Here is a 27,682-nt window from a genome sequence, read left to right as displayed (position 1 = left end):
TCTGTAAGGATTGATGTACAATCATAGCACAAGGTAAAACAAACATGTATATCGCATCAATTGTAAAAACGAAGGAAAAGTCCGAAAGTAGAAAAACCGAAACAGACATACTTACAATGCAGCCAAGTGGTATGTCACCATTGGTCATCGGCCCTTGGTTGTAACGAGTACCGTTGTGTAATGAGTACAAACATGGTTACTTAAATACAAAGGGTAAGCAGGTTAAAGTGATACGGACTTTCACGAGTTTACATGCGTCTTTGTTATGAATGATAAGCATTTTTAATGTTAACTTAATCTCGTTTGTTTTATTTTGTGTAGACAACCAGCCGCCGACAGTCACTTGTCCATCAAACATGCAAATAAGCGCTGACAAGGGAGCACAAACGGCCACCGTAACCTGGTCCAAGCCAACCGCCACCGATAATTCTGGAGCCAACGTCGTCGTATTTCAAAGCATGCAATCCCCTTCCACCCTCGGCGCAGGCACCTACACAGTAAACGTGATGGCATATGATCCATCTGGGCAATCTGCTTCGTGTAGCTTTACTATCAAGGTCTCAGGTACGTCAAGAATGGAATGTCCTGACCATTTGTCTATAAAGCATGAAGAATAAATTTATAAACTAATAATATATATATATATACAGTGGAACTTCGTTAACTCGAAGTCGACGGGACCATGAAAAAACTTCGAGTTATCCGAGTGTTCGAATTAAGCGAGTTATCGTTTTTGGTGAAAAGTTTGGTCAATATTTGTCAACATTATATAATCATTATAACTTCGCTCTGTCGCTCATCAGTTTAGTGTGAAGACTGGTCAATACATGTAAATATATATGTAATGTTTCGTTATGTCACTTGTAATTTGGTGTAGTTTTACCGATATACAGTCACGATAAAGTTTCTTGTATATATATATATAATAGTGTCGAATTGATGTCATTGCATAAATCGGACGTAACAATCAAACATTACATCAAAAAGAATACATTTATTTGTAAACAATAACAGCAATAGTGCAACATCGAAAATATTCTCCGAAAGAAAACAATATGAACAAATAAGAATACAAAGGTTTTGCGTCGTATTTCTGTTTTAGTCTGTGAATTTGGTTTTTATTTTTGCAAATCAAGTCATGGCGATAGAGCTATTTCACCCAACATTACCTTGTTGATAGAGTACCTTGACTTATTCTTCCAAAGAGAACTTGTATTGTTTTAACCCGGACAGATTTCGGTGAAACAAATACATTTTGAAACACTAATTTGATATTTAATTCGTTATAGAATAAAGCATTTTTAAGAACTGAACAGCGTAATAGTATAGCAAGTCGGTTTCAGTAATAGGATAAACAATTACCTAGGCTATCGTTATTGCAGTGTTGACCTGTCCACCCTTGAATCCCCCTACCAATGCCGTCATCGCCACACCTTCCTGTGCCTCATACTACGGGGCATCCTGTCAGATCAGCTGTCAATCAGGTTACCAGCTGAAGGGCAACTCATACGTGTCATGTGACAAAACCGGAAACGGAAACCCAGCTTGGACCCTTACAGGAAGATCTTGCGTTCGTAAGTATTCCTATAGTCAGGAACTTTCTTTTGGGAAGAGTTTATTCATATCTCACAATATATGATAACCGCATAGGTTCTTTCGCGGTATGTATTGCAAGTGTAAAATTAACTAGTTGAATAACATCGTTTTTGTGACTGGAACAAGGTCAAGGTCATTGTGAGCCCAAATATTGCCGATCTGTAGTTTACCAACTATCGACAAGTTAAAGATATTTCTAAATAATAAGTTGTAGTTTGTATTAGGTACTTAATGCTTTACTTTTTGCCATAACAGTGTATTAAGAGGATATTATTGACATAATTTTACTTTTTTTTGTAGCACAATCTGACGGGTGAACTATTTGCTCCGTACGATTATAACTATAAATACCACTTTGTTCGTTCCTACCAGGTTTAAATATACAAATCATAGAGATAATGCGCACTGAACCCATTTTTCTAAACTTATAGAGTTGATGAGTGGTAAATACACGTGTATTATATTTACATAGCGTTGACGTGCCCTAAACCTCTTTTACCTGGAAACGGTAAGATCTCTGCATGCACTGCGCCATACACAGTAGGGTCCTTGTGTGTACAGTCCTGTAACAAGGGATTCTCGGCCATAGGTGGCACCACCAACCTCCAATGTCAGTCTAATGGTGTATGGGCTGGTCAGACGCTCACCTGCTCTAACGGTTAGTATATACATTTTTGTTCTATTTCCTACTTTTACCTGTATTTTAATAACAGGAGGGCGTTGGTTGTTTATAATTGAAAATACATGGTACATATATATCCTAGGTATGTGTTTCATCATGATCAGGATACTTTCAGAATATCATTTCATTTGCATAGATAGCATAGAATGTTATACTTTAAACGTACATATTTTAACGTTAACATTATTTAAGCGATTTTGACACTGGACGCATTGCGCTAAATCATGATTGCGCTTATTGCTCTTCCCATATACTATTCTACAGCAAAAACTGTGAATGCGCCAATTCATCAGTGTGGCAGTATGTTAAGATATGGTAATGCGCTATAATATAAGTGCGAAATATATATGTTTACGATATACCTAAGCGATAATAAGTCATATGCTTAATCACGTAGTCACACTTAGTCAATCATGTTGTCATATTTACTGCGTGATGTCAGAAAAGTCATCCTTGTGATTCTTCGACTTGTTTTAGGTGCCGGTGGTTCCGGATCTTCGGCTGCCTTCCGCTCTGGATCTTCCTCTTCTTCATCATCCTCTCTTTCCGAAAGCAGTATATCAGGAATCATAGCAGGCTGCGTTGTAGGAGTCTTACTCGTTGCCTTACTAATTGCCGCCGTGTTCCTTTACAACAAACGAATGTAAGTGCTTGATGATCGCTATGATAATATATTTGTGAGTTGTCGAATTATTCTCTGTCCATTATTACGTTTACATCGTATATCGCAAACATAATGTCATCTTTGTTTTTTTTCCTTAAATGATTGAAGAAAACGAATGTAAAATATTTCAATAAAAATGTTTTCATCAATGACTTTAAGCAAATCAGAGACATCTTCATTCTCACAATGAGTTCGTTCCGTTAGAGTGTATGGATATTGATATACAATACTTAAGACCTTACCTTTGTTGTATCTGCTCTAGCGGTTATTATAATTTAGTTGTTCCTAATGGGGAAAAATATTTGAAGCTCATTTGATTTAATATCAGAGGAAATTGTGTAAACGTATTTAAATCAACTCTCCCGTGTCTCCATTAATCATTTACGAAGAAAATTTTGAAGAACATTTCCTTTGCATTATCAATATTGATAATCATATTTTGCTGAAGTGATCCTTACGCACAAATCATTGAAGAGTCTTTCTATCGCAACATTTAAAATTAATCAGATTTTGGCGAGATATTCGTTACACTAAATTGCTCAATCATTATACCCCTACAGGCAACATAATTTGATTGCTGGCACAGGCGGAGCACGAAGTTATGAGTTGGGAGGAATGAGCAACCCTAATTACAGCAGTACGTCCCAGTGAAACTGACCATGAGAAATATGAGTTCGAGATTAGTGCGGTCTAGATAGTAAATCAACGATACACATAGTATTTATATTGATATTCTACTTTTGGTTTAATATAACCTGCATGGATTCTTGACAACTTTCTAGGAAGTCCATTGTATGTATGTGACAAATATGTGTTGAAAACATAGTTGATAAAACCTTTTTTCATCAAATTTATTAAGCATAATTAATGTTGTCCGCGCTGGTTCTCTTTGTGAGGCATGTAAGTGCGAGACTGTGAATTAGATAAACAGGATTGGTTTGCAGCACAGAATTTAGTTTACAATTGTTCAAAATTCTACATTATATAGCAAGAAGGAAGTGGACGTTAATCATTTTCAGTGCCCAATAGAAAGTTAGATTATGAATGATTCATAAGACACAGGTATAGTATTCACAATGAACAACGCCATATTGATTTGGTCAACATTAGACTGGATTATTTATTATGCTTTTATTTTTCATTTCATTATGTTTATGGCTTTACGAGGTTACTAATGAAGTTAAATTTTGTGAGGATTTGCAATATGAACAGCTATACAAAGTGGTTTATTTGTATTATGTCAACAGAAGGTTGATTGAAGCTTGAGAGTTGATCGACGTTTGTACCTACTAAGTCCTCATGCATCCTCATAAATCAACGTTACCGATAACAACATCAGGATTATTTATGGATTAAGGTGTCTCAGCGAGTAATTTCGGGATTCGAAATTTGCATAAACTTATGAGAGCTTTTGTAATTTAAAGTATGAATGATTTGTAAAATTGCCGTATGGGAAAAATTCTTAAATCTGCAATTTTTATCAATTAGCTTGATATAATTATAAAATGTACGGATGAATTCCTACTTATATCAGGTATGCTGCTTAGATGAGTGAGTAAGCGGTACATAGTCTTCAGTAATGTATCTAGGTGACTTTTGTACTTAGTAAGGGTTAATTGTATACGTTTTTTTACCTTCATGTGTTATGTGTGCCTGTTTTACTATGACATATAACATACCCCTGTCACCGGGGACAGACGAGCACGCCGCCTACTGTGGTGGAACGTAACACGAGGAGTCAAAGCCATTAACAAACACCCTGGGAATTCAGACAACCAATTTGCTACTACAAATAATAAATCGCAAGTCATCCGTTCATTCCATTTCATAAAAGTGTAAAAGATATCCGTTTTATTTTGGTTGAATCACACCTTTTCACGTAGTGGAAATATTAAATATTTATGTAATACTTGAAGAAAAAGATGACAAATACTACACGAAGAAGATACGTGATATGTTGTCAGCACATTTGGGGTGATACCAAAAGTAAAGGTTTTAGCCCTAACACCTAATTTAATGTGTATGCTGTATAACAGAACATGTCACCAGTTCGTGTATGTTTCAGGTCGAAGCAGAATGTAATTCATCACGCATTAAAGTGTGCATTTCATGTGGGCGACCGCATAGTTGTCGCTATTCTCCCAAAGCAATGCGCCTCAATGCAATTTCGTTTGGGCTGAAATTTATAGAACCACGTTAATACTAAGTTGTATTTGCTATATATAAATTTAGTTTTCAATTACTATATAGTTCATGTATATATATATATATATATATATATATATATAATACATTATATCACTCTCTCGTTCATAGTTCCCGGTAAAAAAACACATCCTAAATATAAAAATATAACTTACTGTGTTTAGGACATAGTTTTCAAGCCCTTTGTATAATAAACCCATTCGTATGCAAGCGATAAAGGTTTCAATTATTATCCTGAAAATTATCTATACATTCCCATTTTTCATTTCAACTTTCGAACAATTCATGTTTTTCCATGTGATAAGTGTTTTCGTTTGTTTCTTCTGAGTGATGAATGGAAATGAGAGATTTACAAATGGTCGATATTGACAGGATGACAGAGGAGTAGCGACGGATTGTAACCCGATTCAGAATGTCATGCGTCATATAATTTTTGTTCATTACAAATACCTGTTTCGTCATGTGGAAGTGTAGTCCGGTATATTTGATTAACATGGTTGTTGATTTTAATGAAACTGTTGATTTGCAATGCCTTTGATTTATAAAAATACACGTGTAAATCCTGGTATGATACTCATTTATCAACTAGAAATACTCCATGTTGAAACAAATTACTTTTTCAATAAAAATGAAATATAATTTGAATGTTTTTATTGTTTTACTTTAAACCTTAGATTGGACTGTTTAATTGTTGTTTTAATGAAAGAGACAACATATCAAGCTAGACACCTATGTTGGAGGGGAAATGATGCTAAGTATATATTTATTAGTCAGACATGCAACAACACTATAGAATATATAGAGGTTCTACTAGTTATATAGAACATCGGTTATATAACTACAACAGAACTACATCACAGGTTATACATAAACTGTATATTCTAATAACTATACCATATGTTATGCAAAAATGCAACGCAGCTATAAAGAATTACGACTTAAGTTATCCAGTAAAGAGTATATGGAGCTTTAGCGTATGTGATATACACCTACCACATATGTTATAAAAAACCTATTGTGTTGTTGTTGTATTTCCTGAGGCACATATTTTTCTCTATTGTCTCAGTCGGAACTAGTTTTATAAGCAACACCGCCTTGTTAATATTCTATATGTATCTATATATATACTGTTTACCTGGTCATATTCGCGGGCATTTAATTTCACAATATTCGGGGTCATTGTGTATAACGCGAAAATATAAATCCAGCGAATATTTATGTAAACAAATGTACAGAAGCGTTTACTGCAGAATGTTAACAGGGCGTGATTGCGTGAAATTAAATTTCCGCGAAAATAGTTTTGACTGGGACAAACGCGAAATATTAACCCTAAGAACTAACAGTATAATCAGGTTCCTTGGTGAGATCGCTTACGAATATATTAGTAGATTTACATGATTCTATATAGTATCCTCACTGACGAGGAGATCCATTCTCATTATGATGATTCAGAAGACGTTTTCCCTTCTGGAACACATGGCTATTCTCCTTTTACTTTTCCAAATGTCTCTATTACAATATTTTTGCTCATACTTTGCATCCATTTTAATCGATTTTTATTTAGAATTACGGTTTCGATGTTATGTCGATATTCTCTGTTTACAGCATAAAAAGAATGCACAATATATATGTGTCCATTGGAAATATTGAAATAATAAGTAAGAATAAATATATATTAACTGGTCCAAAAAATGATCATTGGAAATCGTCATATCTGGTTTTAGTATCATCGGCATAGTCTACGTTCATCGTATGCTAGCTAGATGAAAAATAGAAATAAAATCGCGACATTGTTAATAAAACCCCGTGTAAACTCATCAATTTATCATAAATTGGGTGTTACAATAATATCTAAAATTTCTGATTTTCCAATATATTTCAGCACAATAGTTCGCCTTAATATAGATTGATTTTGTCAAATTATTTTAATCTATTTTTCATTAATTGAATATTTCGACATTAATAACATAAACGTAGCTGCAGCAAGACCTCATTGAGGCCTTGTCCAGGTTCCTATTCACTATGCAAATTATCCCGTAAAACAAATTATTAATTATGAATGAAATAGTAGTATTAGCGACGCCTTATATATATATATATATATTCCCAGTACAATAAGTTTTTTAATCGTCAATTCTGTTGCCAAAGTATGCTTTCGTCTCCTGACAACCCATCAGGTTAAAACAGGAGAAAATAATTTCCACTTATTGGATTCGATAATGTCTTCGTAACCTATTGATGATTATTAATGACATGACTCTTTCTCTACGACATGAATGTTACAAAGGATTGAAGCAGATTTGAATGAATCGTGAGCCACCAAAGATGTATAATTGAATATTAGACAAATAAGGGTTTATAGCTAAATATAAAAGAACGTTTGTCAATGCCTATTCCAAATTTAGAAATGAATATTTCCTTGATTTAACACTTAACCTTGTCGGAAATGTCTTCGCAGTGAAAGAAACTCTATATACATTCATTATTCGTTCTCCTTACCAGTGATTATCTATAAACCAATATGGACATTGTAAAGGGTTTGCGTGTCCCAACAAAGTAATAAACGATCCTTAATCACACTCTATAAATTAATTTTCTCAGAGAGATGTCTTGAATTGAACTGTCCATCAGCCTTATCCGGTATAAGGCCCCACAGCACCTGCGTTAGACCTCGCTCAATGGCAGGCTGTAAACGTCAAGTGTATAGTCAAGACAGCGCGAGGAGAAAACCACTGAAATACCGCACCCTGAACGATAACAAGTGTATATTCGAATATGAATTATGTATGCTTCTTCAAAACTATCAATAGATTTGCTAAACTCTTGTCAAAGTATTAATCAAATATTGGATAGGATGATGTCGGCTTTATGCATCATATCATGATAATATTATGACCAAGTATGTTGTGTTTTCTCGTCGTAGGTGCCTGAGTTGGTATCTAACCTTTTCTTGCTGCATATGGACAGAAGTCATTGTACTTTAATATTTGTATAGTATACATCATATTTGAATTCATAAAAAAGGTGCACTTGCAGCGTCACAATTTTATAAATGTCATTAATAAAATTACCTTTAATAACATTCCGTTCTCAGTTGTTGTCATCTGATGTGAAAAAAAATCTTAATGTCTAGGTGTTAAAGATAAAGCTACCAAAAGACATTTTTGAATTAGAGTGACATGATTTGACAAATATAGTATTTATGTACCTGTCTGGAACTTTCATTAAGATAACCAGGATTTGTCGTGGATAAAGAACATTTTAAACATTATACTCTACTATATATACTTCAGAAGTATTCGTACGACGAGAATCAACTCTTTTTTCTGTTGAGTGTGAATATAAACAACCCTAATGTTCCTGCTATTAACTAGATAAATACGATTTGTCCCGCATCTGATAATTAATCAACTACTTCTAACTTTCAGCGTATCAAAGCAGCTCGCAATAACGATTTCTTGTGAAAGAAAAAATTTGGCAGATCAGAAACACTGTATGAATTGTATGATTATAATTCAAACTGCGCTAAGTCCTTTATATATACATCTCAATTATTTTAATTTTGTTTTCAGCTGATCATAAGGACAAGTTGTTTTGAAAAATCAAATGTCGAGATAGTTTTGATCGAATACAAAGATTGTCGAACGAACCAAACTCGTTTAACAGTCACTGATACATATACTGATACAGAGAAATGGATAGGAATCTACAGGGTGAAGATTGGACTTATATCTAAATTCAAATTAGCTTTTCCCTTTTATTAGTTTCTCATTTCTAGATAGTTACATCCATGCTCCTCCACGCTATGGTTTTCGAACACTTAGTCTTGATCCTCCTGAACCTGACTTTTTTTACCACCTTTTTAAAAATTGCTTAATATGAAAAATATGAAAACCACGTAAAGCGGGGAAATCGCATAACACTTAACGAATTAATTTTTTGTTATTATTCTTTATTTCCTAGTATCCTCTCCCGAATGACAATTTGAAAATCCAAAATGCCATATAAGAGTACCATTTCGATAAGAAATTTATAAGCCGGCACATTACACACAAACAAATTCATCCCCTTCTGATTTGGTAGCTTCACTGCGCCTAAACACTCATCAATCTCTCTGCTAAGCTGTTTGTTGGATGACAGAACATAACTTTCCATACAGTACGTTTTACGGTATAATGCTCTTTTCATATGACCATTGTCAGCAGGTCTTAATAATTGATCAGGGGTGTGTTTTTGGTTTCAGGCCCGATTGAGTTTATCACGGAGCACCATTGTGCCTTTTGGCATTTCCGGGAACGCCATATCGACCTACCGAATCTACGAAGTGAAATCACACGTACCGTGCAAAACATACATCCTGTGTCCAGAGTTTCCAGATGTAAGATAATCGTGTGCAATTGATTTAGTTTCTGATGGGAACAAACAGAAGGCCGTTAATAATTTAATTAATATTGTTGGCAAGGCGTTCTGTTTGAGCGGAATGCAATCGTCTTTTAGAGATTTATGTTATTTTTTGCAGACATTAAGGCTGTGTAATGTACGATTTAAGACATTAGATATTTGTTAACAAATTGGAATATATTTTACGAAATAAAATCATTGATTTACCTTAATCAAACATCCATTTATTCTGTTACGTATTCCATTATTCCATAGATCTCAGTCTCGAACAGTTTGCTAATTATCAGAACCTAACGTTAGTTTTAAAGTTAAATCTATGTAATGAGTGAATACTTCAAATGTTCTCGATTTTGACATAGGTTTGATAAGTACGCTAGATTAAGCTATCAAGCCGAATGTAAGGTGTATGCGTTGAATAACAGTGTTTATCCCAGTTCCAGATAAATACAAAAAAAATCAAATTATTAAAATATACACAATGTTAATTATCGATTCCGAAGTATGTATGGTTTACATGACTGATGTTTTAAAACATATTTGGATTATATAAACAATTAGGGATTTCAATATTACGGGATAAAGAACAATAGAATTGTCACGTGATGGTTCGAGAAAAACACTTCTACCACAATAGGTGGGTGTTATTCAACTCCCAAGGCATGCAATAATCATTACAACTTTAGATAAAATTCAGTATATACCACACGTAGAATAAACACTCAACGCGTTTTGATTGGTTGACATGGTGACATTTGACCTGAATTGCTATTAACGTCATCAATAATCGAATGACGTCAAATCACCGGGTCCCGGCAGTCATTTGTACACCTTATTTGCATACGCAAAATTAGACTTGACTACGTTTCCCTTTCATTCAAGCTGATATCATTGTGGTATAAACAGGTCACACGACTCGTGTTTTTTGGATATGGATTTTATCTCAAACAAGTTATTTTCAAAAAATTACAAAAGACACTCGCTAAAGCTCGTGTCTTTTGCAACTTTAAAAAGATAACTTACGCGAGTGAAATAAATTCCATATCCAACCACCGCTCGTTGTGTAACCTCTATTTAACAGGAAAGAATCACTTAAACAATAATATCCATATTTTCCGGTTATTGCAATAGGCCATCATCATCGTAAACGTAAGGGTAATTCAATAAACGCTGCAAATTAAGACAGGTTCCTTGATTTCCTTATTGAATATTCAAAGTCACGTGATTTCGAAAGATAGTGAATGTAAAATTTTTGACACCAGACACGCCTTCCACAGTGCGTTCCTCCTTTGATCTCATCAGTGGCCCTGTCAACCTGTCCGAGGTCGCTTTGTCCAAGTCTACGTCACCGATGACTGACAGGTGCTCGGATAACCCAATAAATGCTTGTACTTCAGCATCAGCAGCCAGTGTGCCGATACATCTAGGGGAAGCGCTTTACCTTCTGTCAATATAGCATAGGTATCAGTTACTAATGCATAACTGATTATTACAACAGAGATACGATGTTACTGCGACATTTGCTGGTGTATAACTTTCATATTGACAATGTAAAACGTTTCAACTAAAATCTCCCTTTAAAAGCATTAATATGAACTGTGTGACTAGAGCGCTGGCATTCAGCTTGGTGCTCCAGACAGTGCTGTCTACATATAGATACCACACTATTTTGGACACGGGTGGACAACTGTCCTTGGACTGGGATGTGGATAATGTACAACAGCAGGTTAGGTTTCGGTTGAAGGCCAAGGTTGACCATCACAGAAACCAGTGGTTTGGTCTAGGATTCTCGGACTATGGTATGACTAATGACGCTGACATCGCTATTTATTGGGAGAATAATGGAGTACACCACTTCCAGGTAAGAAGTCAAATTGATATTATAACATGATATTCACGTGCATTATAGTCCTGCTCATGCAAAATAAAGGTCAAATTATATTACTAAGGTTGATTGTTAAGTAATATTTTATGGCATTAGAATATAAGTATAATGTGCATATTCATCAGAAGAAGTGTATTATTGCTAATCCGTTTCCCTCGAGAATTAGCCAATGAGATGTATTTATTTTTGATCTAGCAGGTACACTTAATGTAACCAATAAAACCATGTGTGTATGTGATACGATCTACAAACCATACGGACCATTAACTAGAGTAAACGAAATATCAAGCTGAATTAAAGACAGTTATTGTTTTATATGTAAAATTGTATTAAAATGCTGGCACCAAAATGAACCGATATACAGTATTAAAACTAGTACCGTATATCGGAAAATGTTTAGCGGGACTTTAATGTGGCGATTTGGCGGAGGCTTATCTAGATCGCCAAAATGTAACCTGCCAAACTTTCATATCACCAATTACAATGCCGTGAAAGTTCCATCTCCACATTTGAATTATGATGTCAATAGATGATACCACAGAAAAAGATACCCCAACGTCGTTTAACATGATTCATGTTAAATGTGATTTGCATTAAGAGGTAAATATTATCTTAAGTATAATTTCTCCTCAGTCATTATTGTTTGATTCTGCTCTTTATTGATGATGATGGGGATACTTTGGTTTTCATTTACACACAATTTTATACACAAGTTAACGGATGTTATGCGATGATGTCATCATTGTGAACTGAATCTGTGTTCCGCTTTAAAGAACAATCTTATGGTGTAGTTTTGAGTTCATTTATTTTGATTTTTTTTAAATTTTGGCTTAAAGCGAGGATAATTGCTGTTAATTTTTTTTCGAATGTTTGCCAATGACAAACGTCAATGGTAATATCCAACACTACTAAATTGCTGTAAAATTATATCAGTTTCATTGATATCAATCCATTTGTATGCGTCTCGTCGCTAATGTTGGTCCTCCCCTGTTACGGACCGTTATCGTGCAGAATTTACATCTGTCCTCCCACCTGACATGTTCCATGAGACAATAGTATTCACGTTATGGTTTATTTGCAAGTTTAATCGTCCTCTGAGTACCGTAAACATGAAACGTAGCAATATTAATATCATGTTTATTCTATAAATTTTGCGTCTAACGATTTCCTGTCTGCGCGTTTGTTTTTATGTGTTGAATTTAATATCAAATGCTATTTTGCGATGTTTTATAATACTTTTTTTTTGCATTCTAATATCATCAATTGGTACTGTGTATTCCATGCAGGTAGCTGCTATAACATGTGTACTGTGTTGTGATGTTTTTGTATTCATTATTCATTGAATCACGACTAATTGTTAAAAGTGGTTGTGAATTTAGATGATAGTAGGACCAATCACACTAAATAAATATCATAAGGATGTTTTTGAAACAGAAACAGAAAATACTCGTTTCTTCACCAATACTATGAGTATTATATGGCTAACCATTGCGAAACATTAGGTTAAATTGTTTTTAAGAAATTTACAGTTTCGTTTCCGATTAACAATTGCCTACCGATGGAAAAAATTAAGTAAAGCAAAACACGACAGTCTTCCTATAAAAAGGGCAGCTTTTTGATAAAATTGGGTAGAAATTTACTGTTATAATTCATGGCTAAGAACTATTTTCAAGAATTATTTTTATACAACATTCGTGCCATGAAATTACCATCATGCCATCACCTCACACCGTTTGTAAAGTATGCAACGAACCGTTCCCATTTAGCATACGTAGGGAATAGCATTCCTAGGGGAAAGCAATCTAACACGATTCTCTTTTCCTATTAACTGAAGAACCATTTTGCGTTAATTATTATTATGGAATATATTCATACAAAATTACCTTCTTTTGAGGTCCATTTGGACTTATAATGTTATCGAGGGGTGGCATCGTGCCCGACCCTATCCACTCATAGAACCATAGTGTGTAGTCAACGGGAAGTCAGTATTCTGTCAAATATCGATATGAAAAAGTCAGTATTATTACTGTAACTTCATTGTATAACATATACGTATGTCTTACCTATAACAAATATGTAGTTCCAGTTCAACTACACAATTATTGAGTACGTAAACCTCACAAAGACGTATCGTGACTTGTTTGCTTGTATGCTTATCCAATAAGTCAACTACCAAAGAAATGATAATTTCATACATCAAGAACAAATCGAATCCAAGGGAAAAGTGATAGGCGGAATTTACAAAATCTGCAAACTCGTGACTAGTATTCAATTAAAACAGAATAAAGTTATAGTAATATATTTGATATATTAAATTGATGGAATTAAATAAAAATCATATTAGGGTCATACCAAATGACAAAAATGGTTAAGAATATATCATATGCTTTTGTAGGTTTTGGTCATAATGCCATGCATCAAATGACACATATCAAACCTATTTAGTGTTACAACATTTACAATTAAATACAGTCGGGTGTCATTATCTTTACCTCGATGTCGACCATGAAACCACTTCGAGATATTCAGAATATTTGAGGTAAAACCAAGTATATTAACATAGAATTTTTTTCGCCATCGGAATTGAATACACTGAATTCATCATCAGTATCCTGTGTTCATATTAAAGGTAGTACGAAATTAACACATAATACGTAAATGTTGTCACTATTCATACGATTTGGAGGGTTTCATTTGGATTGATGTGGTTATCAAGATATAAAGTGAAATGCACAAAACTGATTGAAAATGCATATGTAAAATCAACAGGCAATACTAACATAAAACAATACCTTATTCTAACTTAAAAAGATAAAACGAAGACAAAATACCAACAAATATAGATTCTTATAGATTCCTTAAAATGACAAGGACAATAAGACAAGGTGCTCCGGAATAGATGACACCGGCCAGAATCTAGATCTAAATCGAACCGTAAGTTTAACTTAAGCAAAATAAGATCATATACTTTATGAATACAATGTTTGAGCAAAATATGATGTTGTTTGTGGTATGACTATGTTGCTTAAAGAGTTAGAAGCCGCGGTGGCCGTGTGGTTAAGGTGTCCCGACAATTTATCACTAGCCCTTCACCTCTGGGTTGCGAGTTTGAAAACTACAAGAAGCAGTTGCCTGGTACTGACCGCAGGTCAGTGGTATTTCTCAGGGTTCTCCGGCTTTCCTCCACCTCCAAAACCTAACACCTTAAATGACCCTGACGTTAAACAAAAATAAACAGATAAACCATAAGCCAATAGGAGTTAGGGAACCAGATTTATACACTCATATTAGGATATAAACCAACTTCAATATGGCACTCTGTAAAAACCGTAAACGGTCATCACATCGAGATCTGTACATAGAAAGTACGATACCATGCACCAATAGAAAGTGATGTATACACAAAATGCTAATTGAATTAGATCCGTATTAGGGTCATAGATCGATACACCAAAGGACACAACTATGTATACAAATGTAACAAAGCGGCTGGTTTAACGTGTCGAGATACAGGGATAAACGAACATTGTTTTCATATACAAATTTGATATGTTATTAATCATTATTGACAAAGTCAGTGAATAAAAAGCCTGTAAAGGGAGGTAATTTGAGAGCGTGAATGTACTAGAACTCTCACAGGATGGTTAGGCTAAGTATTTACCCAGTATTTGGTTTCAGTGGGTTAATAAAAGAGAGTAAATTATGCGAAATACCGTCCTTTGGTGTCCACAATGTCATCCTTTTATTGGGTTTAATGCACGGAAATCAGACACGTGTGCCTACAAATAGAGCAGAATTAATTAGGATAGGCTTTGTTATCTTAAAACAACAACTCATATGGGTCACACGATTAAAATATAATGGTTTTATGTCCATAATATCAAGCGTAAAATCATGTATAGTATATCATAACGAATACTTACAGTTTTACAGTCTGGGAGGTTAGTCACACCGGTCTCTATCATGCATTTGTTAATCTACGCTTTAATGCTTACATATAACAATTTCCACAAATCACGTTTATCATATTCCAAGTATCAATTATAAAACAATTAAACAATATCAAATACAAAAGGTTTATATGATCTTCTGATCATTAGGATATTAAAGCATTGTCTATCAAAATATTCAGTTGATTGAATTTTCTGTCGGTGAAGTGTGTTCATCCCTGAAACTACTTTGTGATTTGATAGCTATGGTATTCCCAGGTATAGAGTAAGATACGGCGATGATTATAAGAGGCATCATATTTCAGAATCACGATAATGAATGAATATAACATCGCTCGACCCACCATTTATAGAATGCAATAATGCATTATTCAGTTACAATGATCATTCCGACACTGAGTGATGGAGATGAAAAGGCGTATTTTGTGTCGATAAAATAAATAAATTTATCGAACTCCTCTTACATATTGTACAAATAATAATGACACCTACAATATTAGTCCTTCAAATATTTCATATTCAAATAAACACAACACTATCAAAATACAATTTATCGAACACGATCAATGTCGAACACTACCTGTAGTCTCGGTTACATCCCTTTATGAAGTAGTTTGTTTCGGATTGTTTTAACAGATAGAGACCATTCTCCGACAGTCCCTAAAATACTACGTTATCCACGATAATACGATTTCATTCACATACATAGAGGACCGTATAACCCCATAACAACCAATAATGGACTTTAACACTAAGACCAGTGTGGAAAGGCCGATGACGTCAGTAATGTATTTGATGAAAGATGGTCAATATTTGTTTCGCAAAAAAGTCCATTCAGCATAGTAATTGAATTAAAAGACATTAATAGATAGTAAAGAGAAACCTATATTAAAACAGATACAAATGTAACAATACTCATTCAATTATTGGTCGTATGTTAAAGAAAAACAATTCACTAAAACTGTATGATGGTGTTTTAATTGTGTGCTTTTGTTTTTACTCGGTATTCATTCATAAGCCATCAGAAACGTAAAACACTTTTTGATTTTATTTTGCTGTTTTAATAGAATATATAGTTCTAGATATATAAACATACATTTAACAATACTGTAACATAATTTGATTGTCCATGGGAATACATAGCAAACTATTCTACACACAAATGAATACAGCTAAAATAATATAACTACATGAAAGGATTCGCTTAGTACTTTATTACCGTTAAGGGGGTGGGTTATCGTGTTGGTGGTCGTGGCTGTGGGTGGTGGGAGTGACTGTGGTGATGGTGGTGGGTGGCTGTGGGTGGTGGGGGTGGACTGTGGTGATAGTGGTGGGTGGCTGTGGGTGGTGGGGTTTGACTTCGGTGATGGTGAGGGGTGGTAGTTGTGGTGGCGGTGGTGGTAGGTAGTTAAAGGGACGTGGTCACCTGCTCGACCACGTCGTCTATCGTATCTGACAATTGCATGTGACCTCCCTTACTTACGAACCCACGTGCGCTTCAATTAATTCACACAGGAACAGTGATTCGATAGTTTGACCCATAAACGTTTGTTTGTTAAAAGAAAAAAAACTTTATAGTAGGTTTTGAACAGTAAATCTGATATATTCGTGAAATATTGCATTAAAAATCGTGTGCAATTTAAAATTGATACGTTATTAACGCATCCACGAAATACGACGCCGTGTCTTACACAGTTGAATACACACAGTCTATTAAGATTAATTTCCTCCATTTTAATGAGAATGAATTCAATCTGAATTTTAATTCGTTGTCTTTCTTACGACATTGAATGTTTATAAATTTACGTAGCACTTCCTGTTTCCGTATGTACAACAAACGTGTACTGGTCGCCATGAAAGGGGTTCAATTAATACCAAATCATTCAGGCTTGAGTGAGTAACTATGGCGTGTCAAACTTTTCAATATTGAATGTTTTATATTTGTATTCACTAAATGTAAATTTATGCAATATTTTCTATTTGTATTCAATATTTGCCAGGTGCATTGTTTTATATTTGCATTCACTATTGAATTAGAACAATATGGATTGTTCTAGAACATGATACTGTCATACTTTTTCGGAATTGAATTCTAAGTAGGGGGTCTGCAAGATGTCGTAATTCGAAAAAAAAAATACAAATATTGTTTTGTCATCGACTCTTTCAAACAAGATATTCGCTACCTATTAATATCTTACTGCTTGTACTATCCAATCAGATGGCAGTGTAGAATTTGAAGACCTAGATAAGGTTTTGCCCCTATTCTGTTTGTGTATCGAAATTCGTTAGACATGGATTTTCAGCCTTGTCCTCATGTGGCCTACTTTTGCATTACCAATGGATGGAATGTCTAACAAACATGAAATGTACGATTTGTTCTGATGTATTATAATATGTTTCTCGTACTTTGTATTTGTATTGATTGCTTACAATGTACATGCTATTCTGTCCAAGAAGCATAAAATATATGTATAGCAGGACTATTATTTTGATACTTTTATTGTGAAATTCTGAATGATTATTGAGTATTTGATCAACCAGATTAATGCTAATATTTTTGAACATCAATTGGGCATCACATTTCATTTTCAAATTTACAATTACCGTGTATCTAAGATATTACAACAGCAATGTTCCAATTTACATTTTGTGGAATATTACATAGGGCTTTGTATTTTCAAATACAGTATTGCCTATTGTTTTTTTTGTCATATTGTCTCGTTATTATAGTAATTTTGTCAATGCTTTATGTTGTAGTCACCGTCCTTATCTATACGTATTTTCGCATTCTCTATAATGTGCTATTGGGCCATCGGACTCCATCAATGTGATCAGACTTATGAACAAGATAAGTCAATATGGCACCCACATGCCTAGTTTTTTGTCGTCAAGAATGACTACGTGGAAAAAATACCGTAAAGATACTTCTAATCAAACTGGCTTGGCACTTATGAAATATATCGGTATTCAGCGATATTTGAGAAACAATATGGTATTTAACAGGGAAAATATCAAGTGTGCGCGTTTCCTAAGATAGCCCTTGTGGTAGGTGACTGCTTTTACACATCTCACTGTGATAAATGTGTAGCAGACCGTAAATGGTGTATTGACCACTGATGATCATTCGAACTTACAAATAATATATCATATTCCGTCACTAGATATGGACGGAAGTCTGCCGACATAATTGCCATATGTTCACTTTGTGGTACTTTATATATTCCCACAAACTATCATGCACAATGTCGTAGCATACGTCACCTGTCTCACTGCTATGATACCAATTATGAAAATTTAGCCATGTCATTCGTCGATTATGAGATTTTATCCTGCCAATTAGTTATCTTGTTACAGGAAATAGACTATACTTATTACATATCAGCGATACGTTATTTCACACATGATCGGCCAGATTTGATAGATTATGTGGTATTATACGACTTCATATGTAACACGATGCATTGTAAGCTCTACTAAGTTTTGTGAACTCTATCCGAATAAATGATGCAACCACGCATCATCAAATAAATTGAAAACACAATGAACACGTGACCAAATTCCTATAAAACAATTGATTCGCCTATCCTGTGCCAGTATTAAGTTAAATAACGATTTTCGATAGAGATCGTACCTATATATATCGTAGGAAGTTTAGAATAACTGCGTAGGTTTTAATAAAATGCGTGACCATAAGAGAAACATACGGAAGCCGAATAGGACCAATGAAAACAATATAGTTGGTATTATTAAAAAATAAAATAAAAATCTCGTATATGCGAGTTCCTTTCTCGTATATACGAGTTTATTTCTCGTATATACGGGATTCTTTCTCGTATATACGAGTTTATTTCTCGTAATAACAAGTTAATATCTCGTATATAAGAGAATTTGTATTTATGTATTAATGAAACCAACTAAGTTTATTGTTTTCATTGGTCCTATTCGGCTTCCGTAGAAACATTTCATTTGAAAATTGTTGAATTGTTTTAATGTCTTGATATTGTCAACTATTGTTGCTATGTTAGACTAAAACAATCTGAGCATTTGTAAACAACAAAATGTAAATCAATTATAGTAGTTGAACAGATGTTACATTCTGGAGATAACAATGATATTATGTTCTACATTCCTCCTACTCTACCACACTGGCGTGCCAGTATGACACCGAGCCCATGCATATTGATATAAAAATGGAAGTAATATGTTTGGGATTTCCTCCATATGCACACAATCGAGATATATCCCTGTTGGTGACAAGCAATATTAAAATTTTATAATTGAGCAACGTACAGATAATTGTTTTAGTATTTCATTGAATAACAGTCATGGTGATTGGTTGATATTAGTTCATGGAGAGCTCGGTTAGTGATATTAAAAATTTGGACAGGTTTATGTAAAATTCATCTGCTCTGCTTTGTTATTGGAGGGGAAATTGGAGAAAAGGTCCAAGACATTGAACAGGATATCAGGAAGTTTTAATTCATCCATTTACTGATTAGTTTTTGTTTTCAATTTTTGTTTATGCAATATCATGAAATAACTGCATGTTATAATAGTGAAGTGATTAAAATCTAATTCTGTCTATCTCTCCGTAGGATTGCTGGACGGACGATCGTGGCCAACTGCATGTCGACACTCACCAGGACTTCGTTTTGATATCATCATTTACAGAAAGGCATCAGCGCATTCTAGAGTTCCAAAGACAATTCGATACATGTGATGTACACGACTATATCATAGAGGTATGGAAGAGAGTGTTTGTTCTAACTTCAACGTGGCGTGACTGTGTATTTACAAAATGAAATAGAATATTGCAAAAAACGTGCAAAAAAACAACAACAACCCATTAACATAAGAAGCTAATGATTAGATTTGTAACTGTATGAATAACTATTCAAAGTTATGGCAACCTCTTATTGATTGCAGAATGGTACGACTCATATATTGTTCTTCATTGGCGAGTCTAGTCCACAGAAATTGGAGGGCGTGTCACTGTCTGACCTAGGGGTTAAGATCACTCGGGTACAGCTTCTCAAACCGGACATACCTATCCCAGTGTACCCAAGTGACACCTGGACATTTGAAGTCACTGCTCCCTCGGTATGTAAACTGTAGTAATATGGAGTCTGGTTGGCAAACGTGCGCTTATAGAGTCAAGTATCACATAAATATATAGTTGGGATTCCTTCTTTCAGTCAGGCTTTCTTTTTTCAGTCAGGGTTCTTTTTTCAGTCAGGCTTTCTTTTTTTCAGTCAGAGATCCCTTTTCCGTCAGGATTTCTTTTTTTCAGTCGGGGTTCCTTTTTCCAGTCGGGATTCCTTTTTTCATAGGACAACAACAACATAATAAAATATGATATCAACCGAATGCTGTTTATTAAACATGAGCGAAAAATGACGTATCATTGCTCTGTAATGTAATTCGTCTTCTTCAGAATCAACTTTATTTTCATTTCATGGTACCAAACCCAAGATTTTTCTATTTCTTACTTTGACGTTTTACATTAAAGGCTTGATCATACAATATTTGCGAGATTCCGCGAATGAATGCATATTGGAAATATGATCTTTACCATATTTTCTGTAGACATAATGTTTACATATCTCATAAGTACATATAGAAGCAGGATGCATATATCAGTCGTTTGTCCTGTAGATCTGTTTGTCTTATCTATCAGTATTGACTTTAAGGTACATGATACACTCCAGCGACGACGTATAAAGCATGCAGTACCAGAGACTGATGTTGACGTTTGGTCCTCAAATGGTGACTTAAGATTTCAGATTAGTATATGTACAAGCTTGAAGGCCAAATATTAGACTTTCACAAGCCAATCAGTTTTATGTTTAGCACGATATCTAATCAAAGTATTGTTTTGATTGGCAGATCACTGTTCCTGATAAGGATACCACATACTGGTGGTATCTCACACGGCTTCCTCACCTGTCTGAAAAACACCATATCATCAAGGTGAGTACAGGTGTAACACACGTCGACCTCACCTCTCTGAAAACACCATATCATCAAGGTGAGTACAGGTATAACACACGACTTCCTCACCTGTCTGAAAACACCATATCATCAAGGTGAGTACAGGTGTAACACACGTCGTCCTCACCTGTCTGAAAAAAAAACACCATATTATCAAGGTGAATACATATATTACACACGACTTCCTCATCTGTCTGAATACCACATTTCAATAAGGTTGATAAGAAATATCTTAACAAATGTCCTTTCTATCTAACAAAGAACACCTATCGGCAGTTAAATAGAATAAGTTTTAATGTGTCAGATAATGCATGCACAAAAAACAATACAGCGTATAGAAAGATTTATCCTGCAACTGTCACCGCATTGTTGGAATACACCCACCGTATATATTTTTGCTGTATACGGCAGTGACGGAAAACAGCTGTATTTTAGAATCTTAGCACGTGCGTCAGTTCGACTGACCTACTTCAAAGTGAAACTACGTCTAAAAGGCGAACATATTTCTGTCATTTTTAACACCGTTTCACTTCAAAATGATTATTTTTGGTGATTATTTTCATGACTGTTGCAGGATGAATACAATACATGGTCAGTGTCTGAAAATATAAGCTGTATTTTTGGCTCGGGACAGAAAGACAAAAGTGGCTCGCCAAGGCTCGCCACTTTTGTCTTTCTTTATCCTCGCCAAAATACAGCTTATATTTTAAAACACTGACCATGTATTCTCTATATACATGTATATAACATTTTTCTCGTTTGAAAGGATGTATCATACACCTACAAATCATTTAAAACAAACATACGTGTTAAAAGTATTTTCAAATATAAAGTATAATTTTAAGTCTCCTGATACATGTGACGCTGGTTTTGAAATATTAAACACTCATTTGGACTATTTCAAGGTGAACAATATATCTACTACCGCGTTTAGCAAACAGAAAACCCCAGAGGAACAACTTGTAAATTAAATGACAGGAAAATACTGTAAACATCTTTTAGTATTACTGGATATTTTGTTTAAGCGCTTTTCGCGCAGGAATAATTCGGGTAAATTATGATTGCGCTTAATGCAGTTTTTTTTATATATTATTATCTATGGCCGGTATCAAGGTTGCACCACTTCATTATTGCGCTAAGTAGCTTTAATGTCGGTTAAGCGCTATAATTTATAAGCATCAAAATGAATACGTTTACAGATTTTCACAATGAAGAATTCAATAAAACTCGACTGGTTAAAATGTAAAAAATGTTGAAATTGTAGATAATGATTATTAAAAACAACATTTATTTTCCGTAGTACGAAAGCGTCATTCAGCCCGGAAGTGAACATCTAGTTCACCATATGGAGGTATTTCAGTGTGAAATCGGTCCCGACGACGTCATCCGACCTTATAACGGGCCCGGAATGGCGGAGGGAAAGCCTCCAGGACTGTCAGCCTGTCGGAATGTTATAGGAGCGTGGGCGATGGGAGCAGGAGTATGTGTTTTTTTAAAGTTATACTACAACATCTTTGGACGAATATAGATGAACACTTGGTTAATGAATGCATTGTTTTATTTTAAAACTGTAACAATATGTTACGGTAAATATATAACAGCAGTATTTTAACTGATAAAGTAATCCAATCTAAGGAAAGACATAAATATAAGTCTGCAGCTGATTTTCCATATCCTCCATATATGATGTTTCGAAGAACAATTGTAATAAAACTTCTGAAAACAAAATAATGTTGAAACTACTTTAAAAAGTATTATGTTACATGTACAATATAAACAGGTGCCCTATTTAATTGTATTGTTTCCATTTACAGCCGTTTATATTGCCCCCAGAAGCCGGAACTCCTGTTGGTGATAAATCGTCCTCTTCCTTTATCCTGCTAGAGATTCACTACAATAACCCTAATATGGTCAAAGGTATGTGAAATTAATAAGAAGCATTAAAAACAATAAGACAATGTTAACATGTTAACAAAACTGAAAGCATGACTCAAAATTGATTATACACAGGTCAGATATGACGTAAGAATGATCTAGATAACGACTGTCAAAACCAGAACAAGACAATTTGTTCTCAAGAATAATGTTACTTAATAATCCATAGATTATTCATGATATTACTTACTGAAAGGATTCCACTACAACAACTACAACAATAATTTAAGGTAATATAATCATTTTAGTATATAACATGGATTGACAGAATACTGACTTCCAATTGGCTATCAAATTTGAACGTGAATCCATGTGACGTCACTGTTACAGTTGTGATTGACGCAGACGCCGAAAATGGTTGACGCTGACAGATCCGCCGGTGGTGAAATATTTAGTTGATAGTTTTTTCGAGATGGAATAGACTAGTACCCTTGCCTCCGCCTCAGGTACTATGCCGTCCCTCGACAACACTATCAGACCATAGTGCCCTCATAGTGTATACATAGAATCAATGAAAATAGTTATGAACTTATCTACAACATCATATGGCAAGGTGTGAACTATAGCCTTGTATGGTTGAAGATATGGACTTTGACGTTACATGATCAAGGGTATTGATATAACATTCGAAATTGGACTAAATTGCATATTGTCTTGTTTGGTGGCCGGCCATAATGTGGTATATACATGTATGCAACACGATTTGTGTTGACGTGATGGACGTCTTAGAAACAGTGAGGTGACATGATTGTTTGTTAGGTGGATCATAAATAGCTTCCTGGTTTTTTAATGTTTTTTTTCTTTTCTTTTCTCTTTCCCTTCATTTATACAATACATCTATGGTATGTACAGCTAATTGTTTGTAATCATTCATGCACACGTGTTACAATTGCAGGGATGGTGGATTCGTCTGGAATAAGATTTTACGTCACGCGACATTTGCGTCGCCATGACGCCGGAATTATGGAGCTTGGATTAGAATACACAAACAAAATGGCCATTCCTCCGGGTCAGAGGTCATTTCCGCTTACTGGATACTGCATTGCCGAATGTACATCATTGGTAGGAACTCAAAAACTTATCAGAAACCAGTTCTAATTTCACGTCAAACTGTATTGCAAATCGTCCTTTCAAGATATTGTCTGACAAAGATTCCAGGCAATCTGTATATATATTTGATAGCTGGAACAAGTTTCCTATGGTTATCTTGACAAGCCCTCCTATTTGAAGATATTTTCGAAAATTAAATTAAAAAATAAATAAATTGATAAAGGGATCTTTACTTTTCCTACAGGGACTTGGACATCATGGCATACATATATTCGGGTCACAGCTACATACTCATTTGACTGGAAGGAAAGTCTACACCAAACACGTACGCGATGGGGTAGAATTACCAGAACTCAACCGGGACAACCATTACAGTCCACACTTCCAGGAAATACGTCGTCTTCCGGTTCCGGTGGAGATTCGACCGGTAGGGTGCACATCCTTTTTGTTTTGAATTAGCTGTGTGCAATTTTCAATGACGTACTTAGTAGTTTAAATTGACTTTGTTTTATCTAATATAAATGTTAGTTTGAAAATTTCCATGGAAATAGTATTTGAAGTATAGCTTATAATTACCTATTTATATGAAAAAAATGGACGGAATCCCACAATTAAATGTTGTTGTACAATAACTTGCTCAAATATGATCTCATATATCTACAAAATATCATTTGATGTCAATGCAATCTCCGGCTCTACTTTCGATGGACATAGAAGAGTTCCAATTTCCGACACACACAGAGTTGATGAGTTATCATTGCATTTGAAAATATTCCATAATGTAATAGAATTACGAAAGGTATATTAAAGTTTCATTATAACGTTGATGATTTTATATCAGAGATTGGAGTATATTTCTATTTGTAGGGCGATGCCTTGGTGACGACCTGTGACTACCATACCGAGGACAGGCCAAACGTTACAGTGGTATGTCTATTGATTGTTACTATTGTGCAAAAATTAAAAAATAAATCGTACTCAAACCATTGCTATGTTTCCATAAATATTGATTTTTCACAAACGACAGTTGATGAATTAAGATTTAGAACATAAAATTTTAAATATTGCAACGTTTAAACATTATAAGGCATTTTGATTTATATATGGTTAACTTTCCCTGATCAGGAGATAGAAGTTATTTTTGTGCTAATACACAATCTGCTTTATTGGGATAAAATGTAAAATTGATAGAAAGTTTATCATTTAAAACCTAATTTTAAACAACTCAATGTATCCGTGGATTCAAATGATACGACGGTCGGACAGTTTTATAACAATCTTCCTATTTCCGCAAATGTTTTAAATAGTGAATTAGTGGATTTGGTTTCGTGTATCTTTACACTACTGAAGTCTGATACGGCCAAGTCCTAGTATAATCTACTAAATGTAGTGTTCATATTATATATCGATTGTCTGTTGTCTGTATACCAACCTTGCTGTGTGTTGTTAGGGAGGGTTCTCTATCAAGGACGAGATGTGTGTCAACTACGTGCTGTATTATCCCCGAACCAACCTCGAAGTTTGCAAGTCATCCGTACAAACATCCAGTCTCCACAAATTCTTCGGATTCCTCAACGAGTGGGTTTCATATTTCTACAAAGCTAATTTATATACTTTCAGAAATATGTATAAAGTCTCTGTTTCGTAAATATGTGCAGTTAACCAGTCAAAGTCTAGATTTGGTATTTCAAAATGCTTTTAATTTCCATGTCCCGGTTCTATCTTAACATTTTCCATAGGTAAGCATCATTAGATTTAAGCAAATAACTTTTAGTTAAGTAGCTAGTTTTCTTACATAATTGAATGTTCTACTGGGATTTATTTAGTTAAAGAAAGGAATATGCTAAGAAATATTGACGAAACTGGGGTTTGACAGCAAAGTGAGCCTTGCATTGACTTACATTTCATTGATCAGTAATATCCTCGAAGACTTCTCAGGTCGCTAAAAAAACAGAATATAAAACAATCAAAGTTACTGATCTCTGAAGTCGATAAACCTAGGCTTGCCTTATACACAAGAAGCATGATTGCGAAATTTAACCTCGCTAAAAAACTGAAGTTGCAGTTGTGTCTTGACTGTCATTTCAACTTCATATTCCAATGTTGTCATCGATGTATTGTTTTTTTGTTTTTCAAATGATATTGACTTCTCCAGGTGGGATAAGGAGGGGACATCGTGGAGGAAGGGTGACCGGGAAAACTACAATTCAATCCGGTGGTCGCCCACCACTACCAGGCTTCTGTTGTCTCTGTACGACATGGCACCACTCTCAATGCAGTGTAATAAGTCCGACGGCTCACGCTTCCCGGTAAGTCGCCCTCTTTGTTACAAAATTGTAGTTCCGTTTAAACTCTGTGAACAGTGAATAAATAAGAGGCCAATAACCGTTGTTTTACGAGGTTAAATTTCGTAATCATGCTTCTTGTGTATAAGGCAAGCCTGTGTTTATCGACTTCAGAGATCTGTAACTTTGATTGTTTTATATTCTGTAACAGTTGTTTCTTATCATCACTATCTCCCGGCGCTGTCAAATTACTCCGAAACATCAATTGATCAATGTCAAACTCTTTGAATTACTGATAAATTGTGATTTCACGACCAGAATCTGAACAAATCTTAAAGTCTGCTAACGATATCGCTGTATCTTTACAAATTAATTGAAATTCAAAACTCATTTCTTAATATTTCATTGTATCGAGTGCACGTACTACAATTGTTTCTTTAAATCCTTTGTTTCTATACAGGGGGAATGGGAATCAGCCAAAAAGACAAGGATACACCTACCTCTCCCAAAGCCAAAATCTCGATGTCGCTCGAGACGTCTGTTTACCTGATATGATCCGGACAATTGAAACATCAACTTGTAAACGTCAACACAACGCAGACAACACAATCAATGATCAAATAAAAAAGGACAACGAATATGTGTGTAATTGTTATCTATATTCGTATATAGTATTCATTAGCAAACTCCATTCATCTATCAGGGATACGAAAACAACAGAGAATAATTACGAACAAAAATATAGATTTCCTAGAAAAAACTCAAGAAAATAAGATAGCACAGGGGCTCGTTTTCGGTAACATATGACATCAGTTAACAACCACAACATTACAAATCAAATATTCATATACATGTATATATATATATATATATATATTCTGAAACTTTATAAAAAAATTTATAGTGTCGTGGTTGTTAACTGATGTCATATGTTAAGTACTCAAAATCCCGAAACCGAGCCCCTGTCTGTATTCATGAAACTGTTCTCGTGATCAAATTCACTTTTGTCCTCAGACACAAATACTTCTTTAGGGACAAATC

General features: G+C 34.7%; 2 protein-coding genes across 2 annotated transcripts in view; both read left to right on the top strand.

Moving 5' to 3' along the window:
- The window catches only part of LOC117321914 (deleted in malignant brain tumors 1 protein-like), a 35,670-nt gene extending 29,878 nt beyond the window's left edge, over positions 1 to 5,792 (top strand). The window contains exons 41-45 of the mRNA XM_033876539.1: positions 322 to 564; positions 1,383 to 1,574; positions 2,069 to 2,254; positions 2,756 to 2,921; positions 3,503 to 5,792. Coding sequence (XP_033732430.1) covers positions 322 to 564; positions 1,383 to 1,574; positions 2,069 to 2,254; positions 2,756 to 2,921; positions 3,503 to 3,593 — 878 coding nt within the window. The 3' untranslated portion in view covers positions 3,594 to 5,792. The remainder of the gene's footprint in view (positions 1 to 321; positions 565 to 1,382; positions 1,575 to 2,068; positions 2,255 to 2,755; positions 2,922 to 3,502) is intronic.
- A 5,187-nt stretch (positions 5,793 to 10,979) lies between these two features.
- On the top strand, positions 10,980 to 27,269 carry LOC117321920 (dopamine beta-hydroxylase-like). The gene is made up of 12 exons (XM_033876547.1): positions 10,980 to 11,406; positions 19,976 to 20,122; positions 20,307 to 20,480; positions 21,267 to 21,350; positions 22,672 to 22,851; positions 23,186 to 23,288; positions 24,202 to 24,368; positions 24,601 to 24,783; positions 25,224 to 25,283; positions 25,807 to 25,934; positions 26,512 to 26,665; positions 27,102 to 27,269. Exons 1-12 carry the CDS (start codon positions 11,137 to 11,139, stop codon positions 27,189 to 27,191), a joined length of 1,740 nt encoding a protein of 579 aa, XP_033732438.1. The 5' UTR covers positions 10,980 to 11,136; the 3' UTR covers positions 27,192 to 27,269.
- The last annotated feature ends 413 nt before the right edge of the window (positions 27,270 to 27,682 follow it).

The sequence above is a fragment of the Pecten maximus genome, chromosome 2 (genome assembly GCF_902652985.1).
Source record: "Pecten maximus chromosome 2, xPecMax1.1, whole genome shotgun sequence".
NCBI classification, from domain to species: Eukaryota; Metazoa; Mollusca; class Bivalvia; order Pectinida; family Pectinidae; genus Pecten; species Pecten maximus.
Note: the sequence above shows the minus strand (reverse complement) of the source record. Positions and strands in the feature narration are given on the sequence as shown.

What these genes read in the sequence shown, in the direction of transcription:
- LOC117321920 (XM_033876547.1), top strand. Translation starts at nt 11,137, where the DNA reads ATGAACTGTGTGACTAGAGCGCTGGCATTCAGCTTGGTGCTCCAGACA. An exon ending in TTCTTCGGATTCCTCAACGA is followed by an intron (nt 25,935 to 26,511) that starts GTGGGTTTCATA and finishes TGACTTCTCCAG; the next exon opens with GTGGGATAAGGAGGGGACAT. An exon ending in CCGACGGCTCACGCTTCCCG is followed by an intron (nt 26,666 to 27,101) that starts GTAAGTCGCCCT and finishes GTTTCTATACAG; the next exon opens with GGGGAATGGGAATCAGCCAA.